Raw genomic sequence first — 27,545 nt, 5'->3', positions numbered from 1 at the left:
TGTGAAGGGGGGCCACATACCTGGGCACAGCTACTGTGAAGGGGGGGGCCACATACCTGGGCACAGCTACTGTGAAGGGGGGGGGCACATACCTGGGCACAGCTACTGAGAAGGGGGGGCCACATACCTGGGCACAGCTACTGTGAAGGGGGGGGCACATACCTGGGCACAGCTACTGTGAAGGGGGGGCACATACCTGGGCACAGCTACTGTGAAGGGGGGGGGCACATACCTGGGCACAGCTACTGTGAAGGGGGGGCACATACCTGGGCACAGCTACTGTGAAGGGGGGGCACATACCTGGGCACAGCTACTGTGAAGGGGGGGGCACATACCTGGGCACAGCTACTGTGAAGGGGGGGCCACATACCTGGGCACAGCTACTGTGAAGGGGGGGCCACATACCTGGGCACAGCTACTGTGAAGGGGGGGCCACATACCTGGGCACAGCTACTGTGAAGGGGGGGGCCACATACCTGGGCACAGCTACTGTGAAGGGGGGGGGCACATACCTGGGCACAGCTACTGTGAAGGGGGGGGCCACATACCTGGGCACAGCTACTGTGAAGGGGGGGCCACATACCTGGGCACAGCTACTGTGAAGGGGGGGGCCACATACCTGGGCACAGCTACTGTGAAGGGGGGGCCACATACCTGGGCACAGCTACTGTGAAGGGGGGGCCACATACCTGGGCACAGCTACTGTGAAGGGGGGGCCACATACCTGGGCACAGCTACTGTGAAGGGGGGGCCACATACCTGGGCACAGCTACTGTGAAGGGGGGGCCACATACCTGGGCACAGCTACTGTGAAGGGGGGGCCACATACCTGGGCACAGCTACTGTGAAGGGGGGGCCACATACCTGGGCACAGCTACTGTGAAGGGGGGGCCACATACCTGGGCACAGCTACTGTGAAGGGGGGGCCACATACCTGGGCACAGCTACTGTGAAGGGGGGGCCACATACCTGGGCACAGCTACTGTGAAGGGGGGGCCACATACCTGGGCACAGCTACTGTGAAGGGGGGGCCACATACCTGGGCACAGCTACTGTGAAGGGGGGGCCACATACCTGGGCACAGCTACTGTGAAGGGGGGGCCACATACCTGGGCACAGCTACTGTGAAGGGGGGGCCACATACCTGGGCACAGCTACTGTGAAGGGGGGGCCACATACCTGGGCACAGCTACTGTGAAGGGGGGGCCACATACCTGGGCACAGCTACTGTGAAGGGGGGGCACATACCTGGGCACAGCTACTGTGAAGGGGGGGCCACATACCTGGGCACAGCTACTGTGAAGGGGGGGCCACATACCTGGGCACAGCTACTGTGAAGGGGGGGGGGCCACATACCTGGGCACAGCTACTGTGAAGGGGGGGCCACATACCTGGGCACAGCTACTGTGAAGGGGGGGGGGCACATACCTGGGCACAGCTACTGTGAAGGGGGGGGGGCCACATACCTGGGCACAGCTACTGTGAAGGGGGGGGCCACATACCTGGGCACAGCTACTGTGAAGGGGGGGCCACATACCTGGGCACAGCTACTGTGAAGGGGGGGGCCACATACCTGGGCACAGCTACTGTGAAGGGGGGGGCCACATACCTGGGCACAGCTACTGTGAAGGGGGGGGCCACATACCTGGGCACAGCGACTGTGAAGGGGGGGCCACATACCTGGGCACAGCGACTGAAGGGGGGGCCACATACCTAGGCACAGCTACTGTGAAGGGGGGGCCACATACCTGGGCACAGCTACTGTGAAGGGGGGGGCCACATACCTGGGCACAGCGACTGTGAAGGGGGGGGCCACATACCTGGGCACAGCGACTGTGAAGGGGGGGGCCACATACCTGGGCACAGCTACTGTGAAGGGGGGCCACATACCTAGGCACAGCTACTGTGAAGGGGGCATCTCTGGGCATAACTACTGTGAAGGGGGGGCCACATACCTGGGCACAGCTACTGTAAAGGGGGGGCCACATACCTGGGCACAGCTACTGTGAAGGGGGGGCCACATACCTGGGCACAGCTACTGTGAAGGGGGGGCCACATACCTGGGCACAGCTACTGTGAAGGGGGGGGCCACATACCTGGGCACAGCTACTGTGAAGGGGGCATCTCTGGGCATAACTACTGTGAAGGGGGGGCCACATACCTGGGCACAGCTACTGTGAATGGGCAAATATCTGGGCACAGCTACTGTGAATGGGCAAATATCTGGGCATAAATGCTGTGAAGGGGCGCATATCTGGGGATAAGTGCTGTGAAGGGGCGCATATCTGGGTATACCTACTGTGAAAAGGGCACAGTGTGAGCACTACTACTATGTGCAGGTACAAAGGGGGAATAATTACTATGTGGGGGCGTTAAGGGGACTGGTTGTGTATAGTTATGCTTTAGGCAGAGTTAGAGGGGTGGCCTAGTATAAAAATATATATATATATATATATATATATATATATATATATATATAGTCCAGAAAAAATGGGCGGCACTCCAGGAAAAAGTACAAGTGAACTTTAATCACCCAGGTGGTTGCACCACCTGGGTGATTAAAGTTCACTTGTACTTTTTCCTGGAGTGCCGCCCATTTTTTCTGGACTACAAAATTGGGGTAAGAAGCCTATTCCCCTGGAGACGTGCACCCTATTTCCACTAGACTGCGTACCAGTGCCGCCATTTTTCCTTTGTATATATATATATATAACACTGTAAACATATTGACCCATATAGCAAGATGTTTTTTTATTTGCACGTACTGTATATGTTTATATTTGTACAGCATGTGTGGTTTTGGGGAGGTGGGGTGTCCAGGTACATTCCTTGCACAGGGGCCCTCTACTGTCTGTGTTCGCCCCTGGAACAAGTGCTAATCATTCCACTATCAAGGAGAGAGGGGAGAGGACAGCATCACAGGTAGGACTGGTAGTAAGATGGTAATGCAAAGAGAGGTGAAATGGCGCTCCCCTTGAGCTGTTGTGTTGAGGGTACAACAGCCCGTAGTGCTAGTAGATAAAATTGTCTTCACTGCTGCTCACCGTCTAGTCGGGGTCCGGATATAAACACTAGGGTTGCCACCCAGACGGTATCTCATCAGTAATTTAGGGCCTCTGCAGATGCTGGTAATTATTTTCCTTATTTTTCTATAAGGACTGTATCTAATTAGTGCTTCCATTGTGAAGCGCTCATTAGTACAGCCTTTAAACCCTCCCCCTCCCCCACACACACACACTTGTGTTAAAGAGGACAGGACCTGAGAGACATAATCATGCTGGAGAGCAGGTCCTGAGCTTCCAGTGAGTGTTCACCGCGGCACCATCAAATCGATCAGGTAAGTTTTTTTTGTGCACAGAGAATAGAGGGCATTATTATTACCGGGAGGCACTACTGGGGGCACTATTAATTCTGGGGGACACTAATGGGGGCATTAATATTACTGAGGGGCGCTAATGGGAACATTATTAATTCTGGGGGGCTAATAGGGGCATTATTAATTCTGGAGTGCAGTAATGGAGGTACTAATTCTTGAGGGCACTAATAGAGGCATTACTATTACTGGGGGCACTAATGGAGGCATTAATTCTTGAGGGCACTAATAGAGGCATTACTATTACTGGGGGCACTAATGGAGGCATTAATATTACTAGGGAGCACTATTAATAATGGGAGCCACATTATGACATAGCGACTTAAAGGGGTTGTCTCACTTCAGCAAATAGCACTCATCATGTAGAGAAAGTTAATACAATGCACTTACTAATGTATTGTTATTATCCATATTGCCTCCTTTGCTGGCTGGATTCATTTTTCCATCATATTATACACTGCTTATTCCCATGGTTACAATCACCCTGCAATCCAGCATCGGTGGTCGTGCTTGTACACTATAGGAAAGCGTGCTAGCCTCGCTGGTGGCTGGTACCACAGGAGTGGGCGTAGTCCAACACTTTTTCCTATAGTGTTCAAGTACGACCACTGCTTCTGGATTGCAGAGTGGTCGTAACCATGGGAGCAAGCAGTGTATAATGTGATGGAAAAATTAATCAAGCCAGCAAAGAAAACAATATGGATAATAATACATTAGTAAGTGCCTTGTATTAATTTTCTCTACATGATAAATGCTTTTTGCTGATGTGAGACAACCCCTTAAACACCTTGTGTTAAGCCACGCCCCACAACCACACCCCTTTGGGTGTGGCTTAACGTAGTCGGTACTTTTTGTTGGAAAAGGTGCCAATCCTAATTAACACTGGATGCTTGATGGGATAAAACACAGGACCTGCTGGCAGCACTGCCAAGGCCTCCTTCACATGAACATATGTGTTCCGTTAATTGGGGACCGCAATTTGCGGTCCCCAATGCACAGAGAACGTTCGTGTGGCCTCCGGGGCGAATCCAGACCCATTCAACTTGAATGGGTCCGTGATCCGCCCATTCCGCAAAACGATAGAACTTGCTCTATCTTTTTGCGGAACGCAAGTACGGAACAGAACCTCACAGAAGCACTCCGTAGTGCTTCCGTAGGGTTCCGTTCCGCATTTTTGGATTTGTGGACCCATTCAAGTCAATGTCCGTGTATTGCGGATCCACATATGCAGTCCGCAATACGGCAACAGGACACCTACGGTCGTGTGCAGGAAGCTAAAGGGTGACAGCCAAGCAACTGAATCAATGATTGCTTTATTGGTGACTAAAAAGTGGTCCTCTGCATGTAGGCTCCACTCTTGGTTTTGGCTCACAATCACTGACCAAAGACTGCCTGTGTGAATAAGGCCTAACTGAAATAAAGACTAGTTGCTAGGGATGTGCTGCCTAACAACTGCACTTAAAAACTGTGGTTGTTAAGCAGTGTATCCCTAGCAACCAACCTGTCGGGCATGACATTTTACACAGTTCTAGAGCGCAGATTGGTCAGAAATGCAGCCCATAAACTGATCAGTTTTAGAGTATCTTTACATCTTCATAATATTCTTCATAGTGTCCGATCATAGACAAGCCACAGATACTCGGGATCGCATCAGGCAATTCTGCTGTGCACCTGGGTAACCGGAATCAGTAGGTAGGTTATCTATGTATACAGGACCATGTCACTACGGCACACTGTTAGTTATGACTCGGAATCCAATTTTACAAGGGGCTAAAAGGGTTAAAAATCTACACACACTTTAATAAAACAATCCAATTCTATGTATGTCTTGGCTACCAGTGATATTACAAGGAATTCGCACTTCGTCAAGGTTATTAAGCCAAATCCTGGAAGTGCATGACCATCGGCACCAAATGCTCGGTATGCATACGTGACTGCGCTGTGGAATACGTTACAGCCACATACATTTTTTTTCTCTAGTGAAGTAGATAGATTAATCAAAACTGCTATAAAAGAAAACTGGCTTTGTTGCCCATAGCAACCAAATTACATCTTTCATTTTTCAAAGGTGCTCTAAAAATTAAAAGTTCAATCTGGTTGCTATGGGCAACTAAGCCAGTTTCTCTTTACACCAGTTTTGCGAAATCTCCCCCAGTGAGTGTAGACCAACCGCAAAAACCACCATCTGAACATACCCTTATGCCCCTTTCACACGAGCGAGTTTTCCGCGTGGGTGCAATGATTGACGTGAACGCATAGCACCGACACTGAATCCTGACCCATTCATTTCAATGGGTCTGTGTACATGAGCGTTTTTTCACGCATCAGTTCTGCGTTGCGTGAAAAACGCAGCATGTTTCATATTCTGCGTTTTTCACGCAGCCCCGGCCCCATAGAAGTGAATGGGGATTCAGTGAAAATCGCATCGCATCCGCAAGCAAGTGCGGATACAATGCATTTTTCACTGATGGTTGCTAAGAGATGTTGTTTGTAAACCTTCAGGTTTTTTTTTTTTATCATGCGCGTGAAAAACACATCAAAACACATTGCACTTGCACGGAAAAAACAATGTATCTGCAGCCAAAACTGACTGAACTTGCTTGCAAAATAATGCGAGTTTCACTGAATGCATCCGGACCTAATCCGTCACGCTCGTGTGAAAGAGGCCTTTAGGCCCCTTTCACACGAGCGAGTTTTCCACGTGGGTGCAATGCGTGACGTGAACGCATTGCACCCGCATTGAATCCGGACCCATTCACTTTAATGGGGCTGTGCAGATGAGCAGTGATTTTTATGCATCACTTGTGCGTTGCGTGAAAATCGCAGCATGCTCTATATTCTGCATCTTTCACGCAACGCAGGCCCTATAGAAATGAATAGGGCTGCGTGAAAATCGCAATCATCCGCAAGCAAGTGTGGATGCGGTGCGATTTTCACGCATGGTTGCTAGGAGATGATAGGGATGAGCAACCCCGGACCCCATTAAAGTAAATTCACTGTATTATTTTTCCTTATAACATAGTTATAAGGGGAAATAATAGCATTCGTAATACAGAATGCTTACTAAAGTGTCGATTGAGGGGTTAAAAAAAGAAAAAGAAAAAAAATTAACTCATCTCATCAACTTGTTCGCACAGACAGCATGGTCTTCTTTCAGGACCTGCAAAAGGACCTTTAATGACGTAATTGCACTCACCACGCGCAGGTCCTTCTGGATGAAGATAGAAATGCTATTATTTTCCTTTCTAACCATATTATAAGGGAAAATAATAAACTCTACAGAACACCTAACCCAAACCCGAACTTCTGTGAAGAAGTCCGGGTTCGGTTCTGGGTACCACATTCAGTTTTTTATCATGCAAGTGCAAAACGCATTACACCCGCGCAATAAAAACTGAACAACGCAATCGCAGTCAAAACTGACAAAAATTGCTTGCGCACTCGTGCGGGTTTCCCGCACTGCATCTGGAGCAAATCCGGGACGCCCGTGTGAAAGGGGCCTTAGAGTAAAACCAGATGGCGCATTCATGGCGCAGTTGTGAAACGGCCGCACAAACTGCAGCAGGCTCCAATTAACTAAATAGAACAGCACTGTTTGGCCCATTTCACACAAGCGAGTTTCCCGCTCAGGTGCGATGCGTAAAGTGAACGCAAAGCACCCACACTGAATCCTGACCCATTCATTTCAATGGGTCTGTGAACATGAGCGTTTTTTTCACACAGCAGTTCTGCGTTGTGCGAGAATCGCAGAATGTTCTATATTCTGCGTTGTTCACGCAGCCCTGGCCCCATAGAAATGAATAGGGCTTCAGTGAAAAACGCATTGCATCCGGAAGAAAGTGTGGATGCAATGCGTTTTTCACTGAAGGTTGCTAAGAGATGTTGTTTCTAAATCTTCAGTGTTTTTTTATCACACACGTGAAAAACACATCAAAACTGATTGAACCCGCGTGGAAAAAACTGAAACACTGAATGCAAATGCAGACAAAACTGACTGAACTTCCTTGCGAAAGGGCTCGTTCACACGACCGTATGGCTTTTTCAGCGTTTTTCCCAGATCCATTTTTTGTTTCAGTAGTATTTCCGGTTCCGTTTTTCCGTATGGCATATACAGTAATTACATAGAGAAAATTGGGCTGGGCATAAAACTTTCAATAGATGGTTCTGCAAAAACTGAACAAATATGGAAGACATACGTAGTACATTCTGTATCTGTTCCGTTTTTTTGTGTGGACACATTGACTTGAATGGAGCCACGGAACGTGATTTGCGGGCACTAATAGGACATGTTCTATCTTTCAACAGAACGGAAATACGGAAACAGATGCATACGGAGTACATTCATTTTTTTTTGCGGAACGATTGAAATGAATGGTTCCGTATACGGACCGTATATGGAACGCAAAAAAACGTTTGTGTGAACGAGCCCAAATGGTACGAGTTTCACTGAATGCATCCTGACACAATCGAAAAAGGCCTTTTTCACACAAATGTTACGGATTGGCTAGCCTAACAATGCTGACCAACTAGGGTGCACTCACACGTGAATTTTGTTGCAGAAATTTCTGTGACTGAAAATCAGTTCCTTGCATTAGAATGGGGCAGGAAGCACATCAATTTCTGCAAGCCCCATTCAGGTGAATGGAATTGATTTTCACTAAAACTGCAGCAGGTGAGTGCACCCCTAAGGCCCTTTTCACACGGGCGAGTTATCTGCTCGGGTGCAATGCGTGACCTGAACACACAGCACCTGCACTGAATCGTGACCCATTCATTCCAATGGGTCTGTGTACATGAGCGTTTGACTGAACTTGCTTGCAAAATGGTGCGAGTTTCACTTAACGCATCTGGTTCAGTGAAACTCGCACCATTTTGCAAGCAAGTTCAGTCAAACGCTCATGTACACAGACCCATTGGAATGAATGGGTCACGATTCAGTGCAGGTGCTGTGTGTTCAGGTCACGCATTGCACCCGAGCAGATAACTCGCCCGTGTGAAAAGGGCCTTAGGGGTGCACTCACCTGCTGCAGTTTTAGTGAAAATCAATTCCATTCACCTGAATGGGGCTTGCAGAAATTGATGTGCTTCCTGCCCCATTCTAATGCATGGAACTGATTTTCAGTCACAGAAATTTCTGCAACAAAATTCACGTGTGAGTGCACCCTAGTTGGTCAGCATTGTTAGGCTAGGTCTACACGACGACATGTGTCCGCGCAACACGTAGGGCACAACTACACTGCAACATATGTCACGCCACAATTTTTATAATGGTAGCATATGGTGTCGCACTGCCACATGCGACTGCGACGCAACGGTCGCAGAAAAATCCATCTTAAATGGGGGTTTTTAGACTGTTTCGTCGCAATGCGACACCATAGACTACCATTATAAAAACTGTTGCGCGACATTGGTGCGACAAATGTCGTAGTGTAGACCTAACCTTAGGCCTCATGCACACAAACGTATTTTCTTTCCGTGTCTGTTCCGTTTTTTTTTAGCACTGTTTACAGAACCATTAATTTCAATGGGTTCGCAAAAAAAAAAAAACAGAAGTTACTCCGCATGCATTCCCTTTCTGTATGTCCGTATTTCCGTTCCGCAAAAAAATAGAACATGTCCTATTAATATCCGCATTACGGACAAGGATAGTACTGTTCTATTAGGGGCAAGCTGTTCTGTTCCGCAAAATACGGAATGGAATGCACACGGACGTAATTCTTATTTTTTGAGGATCCGTTTTTTTGCTGTCCCCTAAATACATATGGTCGTGTGCATGAGGCTTTAATGGAGGTGCAGTATTACGGATGCTATACAGTCATTAACAATGCACACCAACTAAACAGTGCGGTCCTAATTAGTTAACTGGAGCCAGTTGAGGCTCAAATGGCCACATGGTACTCAACCACAGCGCAGCAGCGTCACCACCGCCCAATGTGATCATACCCTTAACCCCTTTCACACAGGCGTTGCGGGAAAAGGTGTGGGTGCATTACGGGAACATGCGCGAATGCAAAACATTGTAATGCGTTTTGCACGGGCGTGAGAAAAATCGGCATGCTTGGTACCCAAACCCGAACTTCTTCACAGAAGTTCGGGCTTGGGATCGGTGTTCTGTAGATTGTATTATTTTCACTTATAACATGGTTATAAGGGAAAATAATAGCATTCTGAATACAGAATGCATAGTACAATAGCGCTGGAGGGGTTAAAAAAAATTAAAAATAATTTAACTCACCTTAATCCACTTGCTCACACAGCCCGGCTTCTCTTCTGTCTTTTTTTTTTGCTGTGTGCAGGAAAAGGACCTGTGGTGACGTCACTCCGGTCATCACATGGGCCATCACATGATCCATCACCATGGTAAAAGATCATGTGACGGACCATGTGATGACCGGAGTGACGTCACCACAGGTCCTTTTCCTGCACACAGCAAAAAAAAAGAAAGACAGAAGAGAAGTCGGGCTGCGCAATCAAGTGGATTAAGGCGAGTCTAATTATTTTTTATTTATTTTTTAACCCCTCCAGCGCTATTGTACTATGCATTCTGTATTTAGAATGTTATTATTTTCCCTTATAACCGTGTTATAAGGAAAAATATTAATGATCGGGTCCCCATCCCGATCGTCACCTAGCAACCGTGCATGAAAATCGCACAGTATCCGCACTTGCTTGCGGGTGCTTGCGATTTTCACGCAAACCCCATTTATTTCTATGGGGCCTGCGTTACGTGAAAAAACGCACAAAGAGGAGCATGCTGCGATTTTCACGCAACGCACAAGTGATGCGTGAAAATCACCGCTCGTGTGCACAGCCCCATAGAAATGAATGGGTCAGGATTCAGTGCGGGTGAAATGCGTTCAACTCACGCATCGCATGCGCGCGGAATACTCGCCCGTGTGAAAGGAACCGTAGGCCTCTTTCACACGAGCGTGACTGATTAGGTCCGGATGTGTTCAGTGAAACTCGCACTATTTTGCAAGCAAGTTCAGTCAGTTTTGTCTGCGATTGCGTTCAGTTTTTTCCATGTGGGTGCAATGCGTTTTGATGCGTTTTTTATGCGCCTGATTAAAAAAAAACTGAAGGTTTACAAACAACATCTCCTAGCAACCATCAGTGAAAAATGCATTGCATCCGCACTTGCTTCCGGATGCAATGTGTTTTTCACTGAAGCCCTATTCACTTCTATGGGGCCAGGACTGCGTGAAACACCCAGAATATAGAACATGCTGCGTTTTTCACGCACCGCAGAACTGATGCACAGACCCATTGAAATGAATGGGTCAGGATTCAGTGCGGATGCTATGCGTTCAAGGCACGCATTGCACTCGTGCAGAAAACTCACTTGTGTGAATGGGGCCATTTTTACGCGTGTATTTTATACAGAACCTGCCTTCCATTGTTTTCAATGGGAAATTTGCAGCATAATTTATAAAACCACTTCACGATAATAAAGTGGCATGCAGGGGTGTTCAATTTAAAATTAGGCCTCAATTTGAGATTAGGATGCCTTCCCACGTGCCGGAAAAATCAACCAGAAAATATGCAGCATAAAGACTTCCTCCACGTTATCCTATGGGGTTAAAAAGGCCCTGTGTTCTCTGTAAATAACGACGCGTTTCATCTTTTCTAAAGCAGAACGTCACCATTCATTTTAATGGGGATGTAATCCGCACAGAAGTCTGCATCCTGATCCAGGCACCAAAATCTGCACCATTGTAAAAATCTACACCTGCATATTTTCTGGCGGATTTTTCCACCATGTGTGAAGGCACCTTTAAAAGGGTTGTGCCAAGTTTTTAATTTATTGATAAGGGATAACTAGCTGATCGTTGGGGGTCCTACGGCTGGAACCCCCACCGATCATGAGTCCCTTTCTCAAATAAATTCATAGTTGCCAACTGATTTTCAGAAACAATATCCGCAAATCTGTGCTCTCCCAATACAAAATGGGAGTGGTTAACAAACCACGCCCATAAAGCCTCATGCAGATTCCCATGGAACACGGTCCGTGAGATACTGGACTGGCATTGCAGGAGCGCATGGCGTCATAGCAACCAATGAGGCCGTTCGCTCCTGCAATGCCAGTCTGGTATCTCACGGACCGTGTTCCACGGACGTCTGCATAAGGCTTAAGTTGGTGTTGAGGTGTTCCATATATATCAAAGTACTCACCTCACCAATCCCTGGCCATTGCAATTTTGATGGTGTCACGTCCCCGCTGCACCCTGTCTGGGGGTCCTGTTCCCCTGTTCTGATGGAGTGGCAGGTTGTTCATGCACCCTGCCATTCTATACATTCTCTATGGGGGCATCGGAGATAGCTGAGCGCTGTACTCACCCATCTCCAACACTCCTGTAGAGAATGAATGGAGCGGCAGCGGGCATGCACAACCTGCCATGCTCCATTAGTACATGGGAATGGAACTCCGTTCTAATGATCGGTGGGAGTCCCAGCAGTCAGACCACCAGCGATGAGCTACTTAAAAAAAAAAGCTAATAAAAACTTAAAAACTTGGCACAACCCCTTTAAGCCTCATTCACACGGATTGAAGCCACCACAGACATACGGTATAAAGGGAAAGATCTGCTCCTGTTCTGTATTCAGACCCACAATAATAGGACAAGTTCTTATTTTGTTTTTTCAATCAGATAATTTTTATTATTATCATCATCATCAATTGTCTTCCAAATCAAATATCCAAGCATCAAAAAGACATTGGTTACAAACAATAAACGTGTACATTATTACTCATACATAGTGTACACAATGCATATCTTATGATTGTAAGACATTACAAGCGACAATTTCCAAAGTCAAATAGGATTCTTTTAGTAAACCTAATCCCGTACCCTCCCACCAACAAATATCCCTATAAACTCACCCCCCTCCCAAACCCTCCAAGAGCAGCACATAAGTACAATAGGAGCATTACTACCTCGCATTTTTTTTATTTTTTTCCCTATACCGGCACCGCACCAATGATTTTAGCACTGACTAATAACAGTATTTTCAAAATAACTATACTTCCATACAGTTATAATATTCAGCCCACGAACTCATATCACATCCCCACGCAAAACTATCACCAGCAGACACACATTATACATTCCACCAGCCGAAAACTGTCTCTCCCCCTGACTGCAGTCAGAATCACACTACTGAATTACACACAATTATTCTCACCAACTAGCTTTACCGAGTACCTGGTATACTCCTCGTAAGCGCTAACCAAGGGCTACAGCATCCCGAGCTATCTATCCAACTGCCCCAAATTGCCTCAAACTTGGTCAGGCATTTCCTTTTCTGATACACACCCCTCTCAAGGCGAACTACCACATTCAATCTAGCAACATATTCCGATACCTCTGGGGGTATCTCCTGTATCCATTTTGCCGCAATAGTCTTCCTCGCCTGATATAACATCCTGTCTATTCCAGTAGCTACTGTCGATTGTAAATTATCCTCTGGTAGTATTCCTAAAACAAAGTTCTGTTTTTTTTAAGAAACGGCCATGCAGACATGGAATGTCATTTCCGTTTTTCTTTTCCGGCCCCACGGAAGTGAATGGTTTCACATACGGGCCACAAAAAAAAAAAAAAAAAAAAAAAAAAAAACACGGAACAGACATGGGGGGGGGGGGGAACATTTGTGTCCATGAGCCCTTAGCATTAGGCAGGGTCGGACTGAGGTTCCTGCGGCCCACCGGAGGAAATTAATTCTCAGGGCCCAATCCTCATACAATAAAAAAAATGTTTTGATTCAAAGAAATAGTCCCTAGTGGCAATTATTGTCTCCAAAGGCAGCTCCAAATGTTTTCCCTCTATAGCTTTGGAGCCGACTATAGTATCAGAGCCTGTGCCCGACGGAGGACCCTCTGGTACTCTGGTGAGCCAGTCCCACGCTGGCGTTAGGCCTCACACACAAGGCTATATTATGGCATGGTACAAGTTTTTGCTTTTTCATGGAGATGTAAGGCTATGTTTACACGGTGGGTATTTGCATATCTCTAATCTGCTGTGGATTTTGAGGACAGTCTGCGGCAGAAATCTGCAGCTGAAACTCAAATATTTGCTGTAGCTTGGCATGTGCCAAGACACTGGCACCTAACAGAATCTACAGAGTTTGATCATGATTAGTGTTGAGCGAACTTTGTGTTTTAAGTTCGGCGTACAAGGTTCGGGTTATCTAAGAATTCCGATATGGATTCCGCTAACACGGACTATATAAATTATGGTCCATGGTAGCGGAATCCATAACGGAATTCTTAGATAACCCGAACCTTGCACGCCGAACTTGAAACACTAAGTTCGCTCAACACTAATCATGAGCTCATCCAGCTTTGTCATATTTTAACTCTGTGGGGCACATTTCCTATATGGTCTGCACCCGTTTTTGGGCTCATGCACACGGCCGTGTTTGACGGCCGTGAGCGGTCCGTGGAAACACGGGCTGGATTCCTGCTGAGAGCAGGAGCGCACGGCGTCATTGGTTGCTATGACGCCATGCGCTCCCTGCTGCCGCTGCAATACAGTGATACACTGGTATAATCTATACCAGTGCATTACTGTACTGCGGCGGCAGCAGCAGGGAGCGCATGGCGTCATAGCAACCAATGACGCTGTGCGCTCCTGCTCTCAGCAGGAATCCAGCCCGTGGTTCCACAGACCGCTCACGCCCGTCAAACACGGCCGTGTGCATTCGGCCTTGGAGCAAAAAATAGCCTGGAAACAGGCATTTTAAGTCTCATTTGCCAACTGATTTAGCCCGTTTTGAAACTTTTGCGCCTATTTTCTATCCTGTTTATGGCCTTATTTGGGTACTTTCACACTAGCGTTATTCTTTTCCGGCATAGAGTTCCGTCCTAGGGGCTCAATACCGGAAAAGAACTGATCAGTTTTAGGCTTCTTTCACACTGGCATGTACGGACCGTTGCCGAAATGAAGGCCGCAATACACGGGCGCCGTTCCGTGGGCATTCCGCATCACGGATGCGGACCCATTCACATGAATGGGTCCGCAAATCCGAAGATGCGGAATGGAACCCTACGGAAGCACTACGGAGTGCTTCCGTGGGGTTTCGTCCCGTACTTCCGTTCCGCAAAAAGATAGAACATGTCCTATCATTTTGCGCAACGGCCGGATGGCGGACCCATTCAAGTGAATGGGTCCGCGATCCGCTGCGGCTGCCCTACGGACTGTGCTCGTGCATTGCGGGCCGCAGCCGGACCACGGGCCGCACATGCCAGTGTGAAAGAGGCCTTATCCTAAAGGAATTCTGAATACAGAGCATTCCGTTCAGGATGCATCAGTTCAGTCTTTTTGCCTTTTCAGGACGGAGATAATACCGCAGCATGCTGCAGTTTTATCTCCGTCCAAAATTCCGGAACACTTGCCAGCATTTTTTCCCATTGAAATGCATTAATGCCAGAGTGTTCCGGCAAAACGGATCCGGCATTGCAGTCTGCACATGCTCAGACCGAAAAACTAATTTGAAAAAATAAATAAATGCTGGATCCGTTTTTTCCAGATGACACCGGAGAGACGGAAGGGGCCGGAAAAAAAAAAAAAAAACGGCATTACGTGTCCGTATGTCCACATGGCCATTCCGCAAAAAAAATAGAACATGCCTTATTTTTGTCTGTGTTACCGACAAGGATAGGACTGTTCTATTAGGGGTCAGCCACTCCGTTGCGCAATTTGTGGGACCATAAAACACCCAACGGTTGTGTGCATGAGTGCAAATGTAAATAAGCTAAATTATTCAGCTACTAAAATAGAGATATTGATATATTATTTATACTCAGTCCTTATTGTCTGAGCAGATATATAACATGATATATATAAATCTATTGTACAAAACACGCCGTCAGTATGGCTCTACCTGTGCGCGTCCATGCTTGGCTCTTCCAGGCTGTTGCAATACTGCTAACAGCCTGCAGGTGTCGACATTTTAATTCTAGCGGCCTCGGGTGACACTCTCCAGCTCTATAGTCCCATGACGTCACTACAGCCATGGCTGACACACAAGATACTACTGCAGACGTAAACATGGCTGACCCCGGTTCCTCGGTGATAGAGAGCTCTAAAACCCCGGTGTGCAGTTTTATGTTTAAGAAAACGACCAGAAAATTCGCCGGACGGAAGCGAAGGGACGAGGATAAGGGTGAGTGCAAATGGCTGCGCAAGGTATTCTGGGAAGAGACAGGGGGCGCTTGTTTTAAAGGAGCCGAGTACAAAGCCCTGTATGATCTTGCAGGGATAGTCTTCAGGGAATAGTGTGGTTGTCCATAGCAACCTGTCATGTCCGTTTTATATCTTGCTGGGTAATAACCAGCATGACTACTACAAAGATACTCTTTCCTCTGTTGCTACATAACAGGGTAGACCTAATACTTCTCACAGCTGAGGGTTTGCTACAGTTGACTCCAGTGTACACAATTCTGTGTCCTCTTTGCTACAGTGTATCAGTCTGGAGTCCTGACCAGCGCACAGAGGATTGGATTTGTAAAGTCTGTATAGGGTTAAACAGTGAGGGTTACCATTCACTGACCGCAAGCAGAGAGAAAATTTACTGGCATTTCATAGGCTACTCTTAAAAGGGTTGTCTTCAGCAAATTACATTTATCATGTAGAGAAAGTTAATGCAAGGCACTTACTAATGTATTATTATCCATATTGCTTCCTTTGCTGGCTTGATTCATTTTTTCCATCATATTATACACTGCTTGTTTCCATGGTGATAACCACCCAGCAATCCAGCAGTGGTGGTCGTGCTTGCACACTGTAGGAAAAAGCACTGGCCTCTCTGGTGGCTGGGTAAACTGTTTGAAGGTTTTCTAAGAGATGCTATCTTGGAGGATCTCAGTGATAATAAGCAAATAACGCCATATCAGCATGGCTTCATGAGGGATAGGACATGTCAAACTAATTGAATCAGTTTCTATGAGGAGGTAAGTTCTAGACTTGACCGCGGTGAATCAATGGATGTCGTATATCTGGACTTCTCCAAAGCATTTGACACTGTACCACATAAAAGGTTAGTATATAAAATGAGAATGCTCGGACTGGGAGAAAATGTCTGTATGTGTGTAACTGGCTCAGTGATAGAAAACAGAGGGTAGTTATTAATGGTAAATACTCAGATTGGGTCACTGTCACTAGCGGAGTACCTCAGGGGTCAGTATTGGGCCCTATTCTCTTCAATATATTTATTAATGATCTTGTAGAAGGCTTGCACAGTAAAATATAAATTTTTGCAGATGAAACTAAACTGTGTAAAGTAATTGACACGGAAGAGGACAGTATACGGCTGCAGATGGATCTGGATAGATTGGAGGCTTGGGCAGAGAAGTGGCAGATGAGGTTTAACACTGACAAATGCACATGGGAAGGAATAATGCAAGTCACCCGTACATACTAAATGGTAAAACACTGGGTAACATTGACATGGAAAAGGACATAGGAATTTTAGTGAACAGCAAACTAAGCTGCAAAAACCAGTGTCAGGCAGCTGCTGCCAAGGCCAATAAGATAATGGGTTGCATCAAAAGGGGCATAGATGCCCGTGATTAGAACATAGTCCTACCACTTTACAAATCACTAGTCAGACCACACATGGAGTACTGTGTACAGTTCTGGGCTCCTGTGAACAAGGCAGACATAGCAGAACTGGAGAGGGTCCAGAGGAGGGCAACTAAAGTAATAACTGGAATGGGGCAACTACAGTACCCTGAAAGATTATCAACATTAGGGTTATTCACTTTAGAAAAAAGACGACTGAGGGGAGATCTAATTGCTATGTATAAATATATCAGGGGTCAGTACAGAGATCTATCCCATCATCTATTTATCCCCAGGACTGTGACGAGGGGACATCCTCTGCGTCTGGAGGAAAGAAGGTTTGTACACAAACATAGAAGAGGATTCTTTACGGTAAGAGCAGTGAGACTATGGAACTCTGCCTGAGGAGGTGGGGATGGTGAGTACAATAAAGGCATTCAAGAGGGGCCTGGATGTATTTCTGGAGTGTAATAATATTACAGGCTATAGCAGGCATGGCCAACCTGCGGCTCTCCAGCTGTTGTAAAACTACAACTCCCACCATGCCCTGCTGTAGACTGTCCGGGCATGATGGGAGTTGTAGTTTTGCAACAGCTGGAGAGCCTCAGGTTGGCCATCCCTGGGCTAAAGGTACTAGAGAGGGGTCGTTGATCCAGGGAGTTATTCTAAGTGCCTGATTGGAGTCGGGAAGGAATTTTTTCCCCCTTAAGTGGGGAAAATTAGCTTCTACCTTACAGGTTTTTTTTTTCTGCCTTCCTCTGGATAACAGGCCGAACTGGATGGACAAATGTCTTTTTTTCAGCCTTATATACTATGTAGGAGTGAACATAGGCCAGAGCTTTTTGCTACAGTGTGCAAGTACATCCACTGCTGCTGGATTGCAGGGTGGTTGTCACCATGGAAACAAGTAGTGTATAATGTGATGGAAAAAATGAATCCAGCCAGCAAAGGAAGCAATATGGACAATCATAATACATTAGTAAGTTCCTTGTATTAACTTTCTCAACATGATAAATGCCATTTGAGACAACCCCTTTAAAGGACGATTGGCAATAAGATGCGCTAAATGTCCATGTGCCACAAACTGGAATTTGTGCCAGCAATGGATTTGGCAGAAATTATAACTGAAAGTACAACAGCCCATTGCTGACTGAGATTTCATATTATGGCACACGGGGCAAGATTAACTATTAACTTTTTTGGCTTAAAGGAGTTTTACCATCGCATACAATGAGGACATATCGCTAGGATATGCCCCTATTGCCTCTGGGACCCACACATACAACAAGAACGGAGCGGTAAAATGAATGGAGGGTGCATGCGCAGCCACCCTCCATTCATTTCAATGGAGCAGCCGAAAATAGCCAAGCGTTTGCCCCATAGTAATGAATGGGAGCAGGGACCACGTGTGCGCGGTGCGCTCCCATTCACTTGTATGGGAGCAGCGCTTGGTGGTGGACGGATCCGGGGGTCCTTCAGCCACCACTCTCCTGCTCCATTCTCCTTGTAGGTGCGGGTCCCATTGTATGTGTTGGGAATACCTTTTTACAGGTGTTGTGCAGTGTCATGAGATTGATGACTATCCTCAGGAAAGGTCATCAGAATCAGATAGGTGAGGGTCCGATTCCTGGCACCCCTCTCTTAGCTGCTTGAAGAGGCCGCAACACTTGCACCAGCATTGCGTCCTCATCAGTGTTTAGCTGCACATCGTCAAGATTGTAACAGCCGTGAAGTGTAATTGTACAGAGCTGTGGAGTCAGTCGGTAGAAATGTACATTTAGAAAAGTTTACAAATGTTAATCATAAATATGTTTTATGTTCTATAATCAGTGATCAGCAAGGTGTTCTAGTGGTGATAGATAATCAGTTCTCACCTCTCCTGTGTTCTCCCCTGTCCTTATACTATAATCCAGGCATCCTCAAACTTCGGCCCTCCAGTTGTTGCAAAAATACAACTCCCAGCATGCCCAACAGCCTACAGGTATCAGCCTACAGCAGGGCATTGTGGGAGTTGTAGTTTTACAACAGCTGGAGGGCCGCAGTTTGAGGATGCCTGCTATAACCAGTGATAAGCAGGGTGTTCTAGTGGTGATAGATAATTTCATGATTTTCCTATTACATGACGTAAAGTCATGATTTTATTAAAGACACGGAGGCGAGTATTGCATATAACTCTCTTTACTGTTACCATAGCAGCAAAGAAGAACATGTCAATCAAAAGAAAAACCATAACAACTGACTCCTCCCCTCCATCCCAGTATATATTGTCTCTCCCCTCTGGGATCATCCTCTTTCTTTGAACAGCAAAAAACCGCAGACATCGACGGAACTTGGACCATACGAAACCCGATGGACATTCCAGACCCTGAATCGACCAGGAAACTCGGATCCACCGAAAAACCTAAACGGCAACAGCGCCAACCGAACTGGAACCATGAATGAAGAAATCAATCAACCTGCAGGATAAAATAAATACGAGGTAAAATCACATGAAAATGGCACGAAACCAATCAAGATGTAGTGCACACATGAAACATCAAAATGGGCAGTATTATGAACAATAGGACAAGAACAATAATACAGTTGAACATAACCAAAACCCCGGGTGGGAGGGTGGGCAATACTCGCCTCCGTGTCTTTAATAAAATCATGACTTTACGTCATGTAATAGGAAAATCATGAAATTTTATCACAAGACACGGAGGCTCCTATTGCAAGTTTAAAGCTGAGAGATGACAGAATGAAAAGCATGTGACTCGGGACGAAAGTAAAATTCCCGAAAGGTAGAGACTCTGGACCAATCCGCCACGCGCAAAACGTCCTCCAGACGGGCTCCCGAGACCGACATGGACGTAGCAGAGGCACTGCGAACCGAATGCGCCGTAAAAATAGAGGTGTCAACACCCGCCAGACCCAGAATCTCCTTAACCCAACGAGAGAGGGTGACACTTGAAACGGGAGCATAAGGCCTCCGAAAAGAAATGAACAGATTAGGGGAAGAAGGATCCCGTAGGGAAGCCGTCCTAGACTCATACTCCTGGAGGCATGCCACCGGGCATAAAAGAGGGGACTGCCGGAATGCTGGGTAAGACACAGAGCGGATGCTCGTTTTTGTGCGCCTAGAAATGTTAAATAAGACCCCATCCGGAGTGAAGGACCGAGCATCGTAATCCAGAGCCCGGACATCCGACACCCGCTTACAAGAAATGAGGCACAAAAGTGTAACCAACTTGGCAGATAAATGTCGCAGTGACAACTGGTCATTAGGAGACCACGAGAGGAGAAAGGACAAAACCAATCCCACATCCCAAGTGGTAGAAAAACGAGGTCTGGGAGGACGAGATAAACGAGAACCCTTTAACAAACGGCATACAAGAGGATGTTGTCCAGCAGGACAACCCTCAAAACCCTCATGTCGTGATGAGATGGCCGACCTGTACAGATTAATTGTACGGTAGGCTTTGCCCGCATCGAATAAAGAGGATAAGAAAGACAGGACCGACACTACAGGTGCTCGAAAGGGATCCAGATCCCGTTCTCCGCACCAGCGAGCCCAAGAGTCCCAGGCGGCTCGGTAAGCACGTCTGGTCCCTGGAGCCCATGCGTTTTCCAGAAGGAAAACAGTCGTGTTCGAAACTCCCGACAACCTGCCGGAGCACCCGAGATCCTGCAAGCGAGAAGACGAAGAAGGCGTGACTGAATGAGGGGGTGGGAGTCCCCCGAGGGGGCCCGCAAAAGGTGCGGAAGGTCTGGAAGAAGGAGCGGAGAGTCCACCAGCATATCCAGTATCATCGGGAACCAGGGCTGAGACCGCCACAGAGGTATGATCAAGATCAATTCCGCCCGCTGGCGCTGAACCTGAAGGAGGACCCGAGAAATCAGGGCAAAGGGGGGAAATGCGTACATCAGTGAACCCCCCCACGGTTGGAGGAAGGCGTCTACTGCCTCCGCCAACGGGTCCGGTCGCCAGCTGAAGAACCGGGAAGTCTGGGCGTTCAAGCGGCTCGCGAATAAATCCACCGAGGGAGGACCCCAGCGAGACGACAAAGCTAGGAACACCCCCTCGTCTAGCTTCCAGTCGCTGGAATCCGAAAAGTAACGTGAGTTCCAATCCGCCACTACATTGCGGAGGCCGGGAAGGTGTTCCGCAACCACCACGATACCCCTGGCGAGGCAGAACTCCCAAAAGTCCTGTGCCAGGTACGTCAGAACTGACGAGCGCGTTCCGCCCATCCCGTTGACATATCTGACTGCGGATACATTGTCCATCCGCAGTCTGATACAAGTCGTGACAGTGCCATTCGCAAAACTGCGAATCGCCAGCGACCCTGCCAGCAACTCTAGGCCATTGATATGAAGACGAGACTCCTCCGGGGACCAAGGCCCCCCGGTGGAAATCCCGTTGTAGTGAGCTCCCCAGCCGTGTAAGCTGGCGTCGGATTCGATGATCAGGTCCGGCGAAGGACCCAGCAAAGCCTTGCCATTCCAAACCGATAGATTCTGGATCCACCACCTCAACTCGTCCCTCGTCTCCGTGTCCAGCGTGACCAGGTCCGAGTATGTGGATCCCGCCCGAAGATGGGCAATTTTGAGCCTCTGGAGAGCCCGATAGTGCAAGGGTGCAGGGAAAATGGCCTGGATAGAGGATGCCAACAGGCCAATAAGTCGCGCCAGGTGTCGCAACGACAACTGCGGTTGAAGAAGAGCGTGGCGCAGTTCTTTGCGAATTGACCGGACCTTGGACAGAGGGAGATGAAGAGACAGGGACACGGAATCTACTCTGAATCCCAGGAACTCCATGGACGTAGCCGGAGTGAGGCAAGACTTCTCGTGGTTTATGATAAAACCCAAGCGGGAAAGGAGGTCGGTGGTCAAGGTGAGGTGAGATCGGAGAAGGGATGGACTGTGCGCCATGATAAGGATATCGTCGAGATAAATTATCATGCGCACCCCTCTGCTGCGGAGCCAAGATACCACCGGTTTCATCACCTTGGTGAAACACCACGGGGCGGACGAAAGACCGAACGGCAGGCAAGTGAACCGCCAAATCTGGTCTCCCCAAAGGAAGCAAAGTAGGTCTCTGGAAGACGGGGCTACCGGAACCGTAAGGTATGCATCTTTGAGGTCCAGCTTGACCATCCAATCGCCGGGTAGTAGCATATCCCTTAAAAGATGGATGCCTTCCATCTTGAAATGCCGGTACTGAACCAGTGAGTTGAGGGCCTTCAGGTTGATAACTGGGCGCATTTGACCGCCCTTTTTCTGGACCAAAAACATGCCACTGACCACCCTGTCGGGGTGAGGTGAGGTGCGCTCTATCGCCCTCTTGTGGACCAACCCCACCAGCTCCCTGTGTAAAAGATGCAGAAGGGAACCGGTTAAGTGGATGGGGTGAGGAGTGGGTAGTTGGCTCGGAGAAGCCACCAAGTCTATCGTGAATCCCCTGATGGTCTGGAGCACCCACTGGTCTGAGGTGATCTCGGACCAGGCATTGAAACAGAAACGGAGTCTGCCCCCGACACAACCTGTTGAAGAAAGCACAGGAATCACTGGTTGGGGACTTACCGACTGGGCGGCGATAGGATGGGGTCCCGCGGTAATTCCTGGACCGACCCGAATAGCCTCTGGATGGGAAAAAGGACGGCTGGTGCCTTGGGTCCTGGAGGGAGGACCGATAACTGAAGGAGCCTCGTCCCGTTCCGCGGGAGTGGAAATCCGACCGGCCGGACAGACGGCCCCTAGAACTGCCGGCCCTGCTGGAAAAACGGTTGTTGAAAACACGTTTCATTGACGTTTGGGCCTTGTCTAACGCCGTAAAGGCCCCGACGTATCTGCCCAGTTCTTTAATGAATGAGTCTCCAAATAAGAGACCCTGGGCATTCTTGCCTGCCTCAGACAAAGCTAAATTGGACAGCTTCGGTTCCACCTTCATCAGAATGGCCTTTCGCCGTTCGATGGCCAGAGAGGTGTTTACGTTGCCCGTGATGCAGATGGCCCGTTGGACCCATCCGCCCAATTCAACCGGGTCGACCGGCCTGCCCTCCGACTTAGCGGACTCCGCCATCTCAAAGATCTTGGCGAGGGGCCCCGTGATGTCAAGGAGTTTGTCCTGAACGGCCCGCAGAGCGGAATCCAACCCCTTTTTTGGGTTGAATTTCGTTTTGGTGAGGAATTGGACCATCTTCGGGTCCACCGTAGGCGTCTCACACACTTTATTCAAAATCAAAGGCCGAGGGCATTCTGCCCGCAATTTGTTCCGGGACTCCTTACTCAGAGGAGTACGGATTTTTGCCTCCAAATATTGTGCTACCGGAGTGGCGGGGAGCCATTCCGCAGAGCGGGGATGATGGAGTTCGTCCGGGTTGAACAAAGGAGTACCCAGGGAGTCAACCATGAGGTCGTCCGGGAGAGGCTGGTTTCCCTGTACAGAAACCGTAGGGGGTAGGCGACATATCCAGAGGATCAACCTCAACATCCTGAATGTCCTCTAAAGAGTCATATAAAGACTCATCACGCGCCTCCTCGTTCGATTCTCTTTCAGAATCAGACTGTGGCTCAGTTATAGTCCTGGCCGACTTCCATGCACGAGAGCGTTCTGCCTGTCGTGCGCAGGCTCTTTTCCGCGGGACAACCGCGTGGTCACGTGATGGATTACCATCGGTTCTGAGAGTTCTGGAGGCAGATGGTCTGGCGATATCCAAAGCCTGGTCCTGCATGGACTCAGCGGATTGTGCACCTAGGGCCTGAGAGATCGACTGGGACAGTGCTGAGGACAAAGAGCCCATCGCCGCCATGATTGCGTCAGAAATCGATTGCTGTAACGCAGTATGTTCTAACCCTTGAGGACCTGCATCGCGGGAGGGGGCATTAGCAGGAACAAGGGGGGCACTAGGGGCGTCCTGCCTGGATGAGGAGCTACGGCGAGACATGATAAGTGGCAGGAGTTAGTCACCCCAGACCACCAGAAGGACAGACCTGTAAAAGAAGGGAAAAAACGCTAATGAGGATACAGCACCCAAGGGACACTAAGCAAAGCGTCTATAAGGAAGCCCAAACCTACCGAAATAACGCAGGCGAGTGATCCTGTAGAGCGGTGTGGGACTGCAGAGGCGACAGGGATCAGCGTGGGGAGAAAACGCACGTCGCAGCCGGAAGTAAGAGGGCGGGAGGAGGGGCCTAGGCCCGCAATGCCGGGAAAGCGAAAGAGCGGAGGGCTTGCGAAATCCCGCCTATCGCGAGATCTCGGGCGGGCGCTGAGGAAAAGCAAGATGGCGGCCGAAATCTCGCGGATCGCGAGACTTCGGCCGGAACGGAGTACTGAAGAAAAAACAGGTACCGGGGACCGGAGACCGGACGAGAAGGCAAGCGAGGGAAAGGGGAGGGCAAAACAAACAATAATCGGCGCAAGTGGGGCACGATAAAGCGGATATAACTATAAAGAAAAAGACATATATATGAAATCAGTAAATTCCCGCAGAAACGAGGGCTCTGGGGAAAAAGGTGGCCAGGGGACACCTGGGTTAGCAAAACATGAGGCGACAAACCTAAAAGGAAATTCCAAAAACAGAAAGATATACAGTTAATATGAACACTACTTATCTGCCATGGCAGCAGCAAAGAAAGAGGATGATCCCAGAGGGGAGAGACAATATATACTGGGATGGAGGGGAGGAGTCAGTTGTTATGGTTTTTCTTTTGATTGACATGTTCTTCTTTGCTGCTATGGTAACAGTAAAGAGAGTTATATGCAATAGGAGCCTCCGTGTCTTGTGATAAAATCCGTTCTCACCTCTCCTGTGTTTTCTGTCCTTATACTATAACCAGTGATAGAAAATCTACTTCCTGCCGCTCTGGTCCTGCATTCCGGTTCCCATGTGTCCATCTTCTGGTTTGTGGCTTGTTTAATTTGTTCCTGGCATGGGCATGATCCTCTGCTCCGCTGCAGCCAATAACTGACTTCAGTAGTGATGTGTCTCTAGTGGACACGTCACAGCTGAATCCAGTCATTGGCTGCAGCGGAGCAAATGATCATGTCCACACCGGAGAGGAAATTAACAAACCACGGACCAGAAGATGGACACACGGGAGCCAGTGCGCAAGAGCGGAGCAGATAGCAGGGAAGTATGAATCTTTCCATAGTGGAGGCAGGCTGTGGGCACCTGTGAAATGTTAGTTATTCCCAGACAACCCTTCTATGACGATCAGTGAATAGAGCAGCTGCACTTTTTACATGTTTCTTTTATTCCCATTCAGACTTGCACACAATTCTCTGCATTTCCAGGACATAGATATGGAGCTTTTCTAACTTTCACCGACAATTGTTAACTGTATAGCAGTGTTCACAGTTATTAAAGTACAGTGTGGGTGCCTTTTCAATAGGCTGATCGGCAGGGGTCCCGAGTGTTGGATCCACACCAATCGGATACTGATGACCTATCCAGATCACCTGACGGTGGTTGTCCTGATCTGATATCGATCGCCTATCCTGAGGATAGGTCATCAGTATGATGCTGCACAACCCCTTTAAATTATGATGAATGTGTCAGTCCAAGGATAAGTCCCTGCCCCTTCTGCTAAAACCCACCCATATTTTCTAAAGTGCAGTAAGCAGTGGAAAATCTTAAAAAGTTGCAACTTTTTGTGCAAAACACTGATGTAAACTTAAGGAACTGTGCCATGCAGTGTATAAGAAAGTTGCAGAACTTTTCTTACACACATTGGGCCAGATTTATCATTAGCTCAAGTCAGAATAATGGAGTAAAAAAGTTGCAAATTTTTGCGCAATCACTAAAACTGCGCAAAAATTTGTGACTTTTTTCTGCTCTGCACTATGCTCGCCAGTTTTCTGAAAGTGGGCGTGTTTTCTTATGTAAATTAATCTCTAGACAGATTTACTATTGAGACTATTTAAAAAGTCGCAAAAAATTGCGCAATTTCACTCCAGTGAGGACCATGCTTATCTTATGAGACTTTTTAATAGAACATGCAACTTTTTCGTAAAGATGTGGGACTTTTGTAAAGCTGCTTACTGACGGATAAACTGCTACCGTCAAACCACATTTATTACAGTCTTAAAGGGCCGTTCATAAATATGACTTGGCTAAAACTGACTTTAGCCATATGTGAAAGTGGAGTGAGCTGTCAGTCATGATAAATCTGGCCCATTTATGCTTTTTTTTTTAATTAAGGGTACTTTCACACTTGCGATATTCTTTTCCGGCATAGAGTTCCGTCAAAAGGGCTCTATGCCGGAAAATAACTGATCAAGCATATCCCAATGCATTCTGAATGGATAGGAATCCGTTCAGTTTGCATCAGTATGCCTTCCGTTCAGTCACTGTCAGGCGTTTTGGCTGGACATAATACCGCACCATGCTGATCAGTCCGGCATTAATTCCCATTGACTTGCATTAGTGACGGATCAGTCCTTCTGGTCTGCGCATGCACAGACCGGAAAAACTGAAAAAGACTGCAAGACTGATCCGTCCATCGGCATGACAAGCGGAGAGACGGATCCGTTCTTGCAATGCTTTTGTAGACGGATCTGCACCCGGATCCGTCTACAAATTCTGTCAGTTGTCACACTGATCGACGGATCTGGCAGGCAGCTCAGACAACGGAACTGTCTGCCGGATCACACTAACGCTAGTGGGAAAGTACCCTAACACATAAAATAAAAATCCTTTAAATGTATATGGCATGTATATCCATGGTGTGTCTCACTATTTTATCATTGTGCCTGCAGAAAGCAGCGAAGAAAAAGACGAGGAGGAAGCATCTGTGGTTAAAAGGAAGAAGAGGGAGAACATCAACCTCATGGTGCAAAAGGTAGCGGGACACCCTTTTATTTGCCAGGGATACTTCTAACAAAAAGGAGTTGTTCAGTGCAGGCAACCCCTTTAAATACAATGGCATAGGGAAACTTTTTAATAGTGTAAAGGGCTATTTCAGGTTTTTATTATTGATCCTCCGGATAAGTCATCAATATCTGATCAACAATCCAACTCCCTACATCCCCACCAAGCAGTACCGGAACTGCACAGCTGCTTCCACTGTGAGGAAGTGCATTGAAGTGAATGAGAGCAGTGTTACAGTAGCCAGCTCCATCCACTATAGGGTGGACGAGGCTGTGTAGTTCTGGTACTGGAGCTACTCTGAAAAAGCTTATTATGTAGGGGGTGTGGGGAGTTGGACCCCTGTCGATCAGATATTGGTGTATTCTAAGGATAAGCCATTCCAATTGATGGGATAGGGAAACCTTTTAATAGTTTAAAGGGGTATGCCAGGTTTTTGTTACGGATAGGCTATCAATATCTTATCAACAGGGGTCCTACTCCCCACACCCCCACTAGTCAGCAGTTTGGCTGTAGCGCCGACACTTCATAGCTCCGTCCATTGTGAGGAAGTGAATGGAAGCAGTGCTGTAGTAACCAGCACCATCCACTGTACCCTGGAGCTACCCGGAAACAGCTGATTGTGGAAATGCGGGGAGTTGGACATATAGATGGCTTATCCTGAGCGTATGCCATCGACAATAAAAACGTACTCTTGTTCCGAATAGCTTGGCTGTTCCAGGTCCTTGTGGCATTACTACCTATTGTAGGTTTAGCCTT

The 27,545-nt window shown here is 47.7% G+C and overlaps 1 protein-coding gene across 1 annotated transcript in view; it reads left to right on the top strand.

Annotated features, from left to right (window-relative positions):
- The first annotated feature begins 15,374 nt into the window (after nt 1-15,374).
- Nucleotides 15,375-27,545, top strand: part of RNF113A (ring finger protein 113A) — a 38,236-nt gene continuing 26,065 nt past the window's right edge. The window contains exons 1-2 of the mRNA XM_044298813.1: nt 15,375-15,535; nt 26,678-26,760. Coding sequence (XP_044154748.1) covers nt 15,385-15,535; nt 26,678-26,760 — 234 coding nt within the window. The 5' untranslated portion in view covers nt 15,375-15,384. The remainder of the gene's footprint in view (nt 15,536-26,677; nt 26,761-27,545) is intronic.

The sequence above is a fragment of the Bufo gargarizans genome, chromosome 6 (genome assembly GCF_014858855.1).
Source record: "Bufo gargarizans isolate SCDJY-AF-19 chromosome 6, ASM1485885v1, whole genome shotgun sequence".
NCBI classification, from domain to species: Eukaryota; Metazoa; Chordata; class Amphibia; order Anura; family Bufonidae; genus Bufo; species Bufo gargarizans.
Note: the sequence above shows the minus strand (reverse complement) of the source record. Positions and strands in the feature narration are given on the sequence as shown.